Source organism: Leucoraja erinacea, chromosome 36 (assembly GCF_028641065.1).
Source record: "Leucoraja erinacea ecotype New England chromosome 36, Leri_hhj_1, whole genome shotgun sequence".
Lineage (NCBI taxonomy): Eukaryota > Metazoa > Chordata > Chondrichthyes > Rajiformes > Rajidae > Leucoraja > Leucoraja erinaceus.
This window is the reverse complement of record NC_073412.1, coordinates 5,812,211-5,818,210: the sequence shown is the minus strand read 5'-3', so window position 1 is coordinate 5,818,210 and position 6,000 is coordinate 5,812,211. Positions and strand designations below refer to the sequence as shown.

At 47.2% G+C, this 6,000-nt stretch overlaps 1 protein-coding gene across 2 annotated transcripts in view; it reads right to left on the bottom strand.

Annotated features, from left to right (window-relative positions):
* Positions 1-3,441: 3,441 nt before the first annotated feature.
* Positions 3,442-6,000, bottom strand: part of pstpip1a (proline-serine-threonine phosphatase interacting protein 1a) — a 69,050-nt gene continuing 66,491 nt past the window's right edge. The window contains exons 14-15 of one of the 2 annotated variants that reach the window (XM_055662546.1): positions 5,826-5,911; positions 3,442-4,236 (exon numbers count right to left, since the gene is read on the bottom strand). In XM_055662546.1, the coding sequence (XP_055518521.1) occupies positions 4,105-4,236; positions 5,826-5,911 (218 nt within the window). In that variant the 3' untranslated portion in view covers positions 3,442-4,104. The remainder of the gene's footprint in view (positions 4,237-5,825; positions 5,912-6,000) is intronic. The other variant, XM_055662545.1, reaches the window with a different exon arrangement.

Below are 6,000 nucleotides of genomic sequence, written 5' to 3'. Positions count from 1 at the left end.
CGGCACGGACTAGAAGGGTCGAGATGGTCTGTTTCCGTGCTGTAATTGTTATATGGTTATATGGTATCAAAAACAGCGTTCCCAAGAAGCCAAAAAAACCATTCATTACTGAAAAGCAAATTACAAACCAACTTTATTAAGCACTTGCTAATGAGACAGGTAGACATAAAATGAGTCTTGTGGCTATATATTAGTTTGACACCTTAACTATTTACAATGGTTAATACTTAAATCACAAACTATCACTATGTAGAGATATTTGTCACTTTCTCACTGTCAATATTTATATAAAACTATATGCAACTTTTAATACAGGATCTGAATACTGCTCTTGCTACCACGTCACACAGCGAACAAGTCCAGCATTTAACAGTTCAATGACACTTATAAATTCACTAGTTGCTCACACTGAAATAGTGAACATAGTTATAACACTAGAACATGCTCCATTGCACCGCCTCATGGCCACAAATTGCTACTGCAACTGCAACACTACAGCTGGATGTTTGCAATTTTTGCAGCTTAAATGTCACGATCAGTAGTTTCAATGTTAAAACCTTCACATAAATCTATAACGATAGATTGTGACAACTGCAAGATAGTCAGTGTTATGCGTGCACACACACATGCTTTTGGAAAATGGAAGTGTTTTCTGACTTATTCAAACTAATGGCTAGAAATCACAATAATTCTTATCTTAGACAATCTAAAACTAAACATTGTACAATAAAACCATTCGCACGCCTCGGGAATAAAGATGGGTAATACAGGAAAGGAATTGACAATCCTACATTCAGAATCGATAAACTCCTGGGATGGCAGGACTTTCATATGAAGAAAGACTGAATAGACTCGGCTTGTACTCGCTAGAATTTAGAGGATTGAGGGGGGATCTTATAGAAACTTACAAAATTCTTAAGGGGTTGGACAGGCTAGATGCAGGAAAATTGTTCCCGGTGTTGGGGAAGTCCAGGAAAAGGGGTCGCAGTTTAAGGATAAGGGGGAAATCCTTTAGGACCGAGATGAGAAAAACATTTTTCACCCAGAGAGTGGTGAATCTGTGGAATTCTCTGCCACAGAAGGTAGTTGAGGCCAGTTAATTGGCTATATTTAAGAGGGGGTTAGATGTGGCTCTTGTGGCTAAAGGGATCAGGGGGTATGGAGAGAAGGCAGGTACAGGATACTGAGTTGGATGATCATATTGAATGGCGGTGCAGGCTCGAAGGGCCGAATGGCCTACTCCTGCACCTATTGTCTATGTTTCAATGCTGGTCCACACCGAAGAAAAACAAAATGCTGGAGTAACTCAGCCGGGACAGGCAGCATCTCTGGAGAGAAGGAATGGGTGACGTTTCGGGTCGAGGCCCTTCTTTGAGCTGATGTCAGATTCAGATTGAATCTGTGCTTGAATGTTTCTATGTTTGAAGGCGGACAGAACTCGACTCTGATGGATCCTTCTCCAACTGCTCTACCAAAGCTGGATCATGCAGTGGGGGTCCCCCTACGCTGGGATTCTCCCCCGCAACAGCGGGGGGCCTGGGGTGGAGGGTACAGCACCAAGGAGTTCCGTGCAACCTGTTTCTCTCACGGTTCACAGACCGCCTACCGCTGTTCCGGGCTGGAAGAGTCTGAGTTACACGTGCGTGAGGCTGCAGCCACTGTTCCAATATCTAAACAGGGGCTGCTCCTTTGCCTTCTGGCTGCACTTCACACCCACATCCTCTTCTTTGGACACCCTGTGCGTAGGGGAGAGTGTAGAGGGCTGAAGATGTCCTGGTCGGTTTGCTCCTAGGCCTGGCCAAGCTGGCCATCCGCGAGTCACGGCAACAGGCGGTGGAGGGATCTACCCGAGCCGGCTGCCTGCCCCTTTTCTGGGGGTACGTCCGCGCCCGGATGATACTAGAAAAAGACTACGCGCTGGCCACTGGCGCCCTGGGGGATCGCTGGTCACCATGGGGGGGGTGGAACGTGTTCTCAATAAGGATGGGGGAAATAGTGATTTAATATTGAACAATATTTGCTTTATTTTGTATTACAGTGGTGAGTTTGTATTTTTGTAATAGTTGATTTAAAAATTATTTTGGGTTTTAAAAAAAAAAAAACTGGTTCATGAGGAACTACCTATTTCAAGAGCAGATAATAACAGGATACCTGCAGGTCGACAAAAATAGATGGAGAAACTCAGCGGGTGAGGTAGCATCTCTGGAGAGAAGGAATTGGCGACGTTTCGGGTCGAGACCCAAGGGTCTCGACCCGAAACGTCGCCAATTCCTTCTCTCCAGAGATGCTGCCTCACCCGCTGAGTTTCTCCAGTTTTTTGTGTCTACATTTGATTTTGCCGGCATTTGCAGTTCTTTCTTAAACAGGATACTTGCAGCTGAGTGTTGGGAGGATTCTCAGACTCCAAGCCCCCCCCCAACAAAACGCTGGATAATGCATGGAAAGGAAATTACACTTATTCCTCTTTTAAAATATTCCACAAAATACAATATAAAGGTGCAATGTTTAAGAAGGAACTGCAGATGCTGGGAAATCGAAGGTTGGCAAAAATGCTGGAGAAACTCAGCGGGTGAGGCAGCATCGATGGAGCGAAGGAAATAGGCAACGTTTTTGGATAAAGGTGCAAGTCTGGAGCTGTACTTGTGCGTATCTCCAGCATCGGTTACACATTGCTCTGGGGCTCTCCCTTAAAAGTCTCCTGTTCATTCATTCATGAAGGTGAGGACTCTTTCACAAACTGCCCCGAGTTGGTTAATCGATCAAACGTCTGATACAACCTTGTTGTTCACATGATCAGTGCAAGCACTGGGTGGACAATAAAAAAGCCGGAGTAGCTCAGCGGGACAGGCAGCATCTCCGGAGAGAAGGAACGTGCAAAGTTTCACGGTCAAGACCCTTCTTCAGACCAGTCGGGGGAAATGAGAGATACAGACGATGATGTAGAGAGATAAGGAGCAATGAATGAAAGATATGCAAAAAAGTAACGATGATAAAGGAAACAGGCCATTGTTAGCTGTTAGTTAGGGTGAAAACGAGAAGCTAGGGTGACTTGGGTGGGGGAGGGATAGATAGAGGGAGGGGTATGCCGAGGCTACCTGAAGAAGGATCTCGACCCGAAACGTCACCCATTCCTATACCTCCAGAGATGCTGCTGGCTGTCCCGCTGAGTTACTCCAGCATTTTGTGTCTATCTTCGGTTTAAACCAACATCTGCAACCAGTTCCTTTCTACAGAAGTGCAGGGTAGATGCTTTACAATAAATATCCCGCATGTACTGGTCAGTAGCCAGAAGAACCCGGGGCTACGACTGCGGGTGCTCGGAAGGCCCCGACCACGGATGAACATCTGGGAAGATCGGAGGGAGGGGAGGCTGGCTGGACAATGGTGCCTTCCTCACCTTGGTGCCACTGTGTTGTGTTGTGTCGTGGGACTTTCTGTGTTTGTGCTTTTTTTTTTTTTTTTTTTAATTCTATTTTATTTTTTTTAATATGTTTTAATATTTATTATTTAATTTATTTTTATGATACTGACTGTGAAGGGAAATTCATTTCGTTGTCTCTAATTGAGACAATGCCAATAAATTTGAATACAATACAATACAGGAAGAAGAACAGAATGCCACATAATTCCAGGAGTTCATTAGTGCAAGAACTTAATTCCGAGATGTGTAGGAATAAGTTATTCCCGTCCCACAGGAACGCATATTATACTTCTGCAGAAACTTGTACGCGCTCTCTGCCTCGGAGTGCGATGGAGGCAGGTTCTCTGGATGCTTTCAAGAGAGAGCTAGATAGGGCTCTTAAAGATAGTGGAGTCAGGGGAGATGGGGGGAAAAGGCAGGAACGGGGTACTGATTGGGGATGATCAGCCATGATCACATTGAATGGCGGTGCTGGCTTGAAGGACTACTCCTGCACCTATTGTCTATTGTCTAAGTTACTGGCCTACAAGTGATAAATCTACAATGTGTGACTATCAACCACATGTAACCAATCACCTCACGTAAACGTTAAAACAAAGCAGCAGGCGGCCACCATTGACCGCTACAACAAGTTTCCCTGTTCTTCAATCGACGTGCAGATGGATTTGCGCTGTCCTCGGAGCTCAGGCTTTCTCCAAGTAGGTGCTGGGGACGAGGCCACTCAGCCCGTTCCGGCTTGCTGTCCACCACCCGTCTTCACTCTCGGCGGTGATCTGGATAATGTCGTCGGCGGCAATGTCCAACTCGTCGCTATTCTGACAAAGACACAGAGGGTTGAGAATGCACAGGAGGCACACGTTCATTTTACCAGCCGCCCAGGCCATAAAACTGACCCCAATTCCTCCGCCCCAGCCCCTCCCAATCAAAGGAAAGCAATATAAATGACACATTTATTATCTCATGAAAATATTATATTTATATCAAGCAAATGGAGAAATGGATCATTTTTACTGTCTTTCGAGGACATTTCTGGGGTCGCTGTTGGGGACTAAAAAAAAAAAGTTTCACTTAGCAAATAGCTTTAGATTAGTTTAGAGATACAGCACAGGAACAGAGTCCAGCGATCCGCATACACTAACACTATCCTACACACACTAGGGACAATTTACAATTGTACCAAGCCAATTAACCTGCAAACCTGTACGTCTTTGGAGTGTGGTTGAAAACCTGAGCACCTGGAGAAAACGCACGCAGGTCACGGGGAGAACGTACAAACAGGCAGCTCCTATAGTCAGGATCGAACCCGCAGGTCGGGCAGCATCTCCGGAGATGCTGAGTTACTCCAGCATTTTGTGTCTATCCTCGCTATAAACCAACATCTGCAGTTCCTTCCTGCACACTGCAGACTTATATAGAAGGTGACAAAAGTGCTGGAGAAACTCAGCGGGTGAGGCACATGTAGGTCGAACCCGAGCGAAGGAAATAGGCACTCCACATTTTTCGGGCCGAACCAACCCTTCTGCAGACTTATATGAGGTGAGGGTGGGGGGGGGGGGGGGGGGGGGGGGGGGGGGGGGGAAGACTTTCGGGGGAGCCAAACCCTTCTTCAGACTGATGTGAGGGTGGGGGCGGGAAGAAGAAAGGAAGAGGTGGAGCCAGTGGGCTGAGGGAGAGCTGAGAAGGGGAGGAGACTGTAAGGACTACCAGAAATTGGAGAAGTCAATGTTCATACCGCTGGGGTGCAAACTGCCCAAGCAAAATATGAGGTGCTGCTCCTCCAATTTACGGTGGGACTCACTCTGGCCATGGAGGAGGCCCAGGACAGAAAGGTCGGATTCGGAATGGGAGGGGGAGTTGAAGTGCTGGGCCACCGGGAGATCAGGTTGGTTATTGCAAACCGAGCGGAGGTGTTGGGCGAAGCGATCGCCAAGCCTACGCTTGGTCTCACGGATGTAGAGCAGCTGACATCTAGAGCAGCGGATGCAACAGACGAGTTTGGAGGAGGTGCAGGTGAACCTCTGCCGCACCTCTGTCCTTAAATGGAGTCAAGGGGGGAGGTAAAACAACGATTTTCCAGCATCTGCAGTTCCTTCTTAAGGACTTACGCCCCTGTCCCACTTAGGAAACCTGAACGGAAACCTCTGGAGACTTTGCGCCCCACCAAAGGTTTCCGTGCGGTTCCCGGAGGTTGCAGGTGGTTGCTGGAGGTTGCAGGTAGTGGAAGCAGGTAGGGAGACTGACAAAAACCTCCGGGAACCGCACGGAAACCTTGGGTGGGGCGCAAAGTCTCCAGAGGTTTCCGTTCAGGTTTCCTAAGTGGGACAGACAGGGGCATTAAATAGAAGGCTCTTTTGAAAGGAGAGACAGCGCCTCACCAGTGGCAACAGGGAAGGGTCTCATTTACCTGGGCGGAGTAGTCGTAGAGCACTCTGTAGTTGTTTGGGGTCTCCTCCTGTGCAACAGCAACACTGGCGTACAATTCTTCTGCTACTAAACACAGAAAACCAACATAGTGAGCACTGCAAAAACTTTATCTAGAGGTTAAAACTGAATGTTTACATACTTCCTCCGGCCTCAAA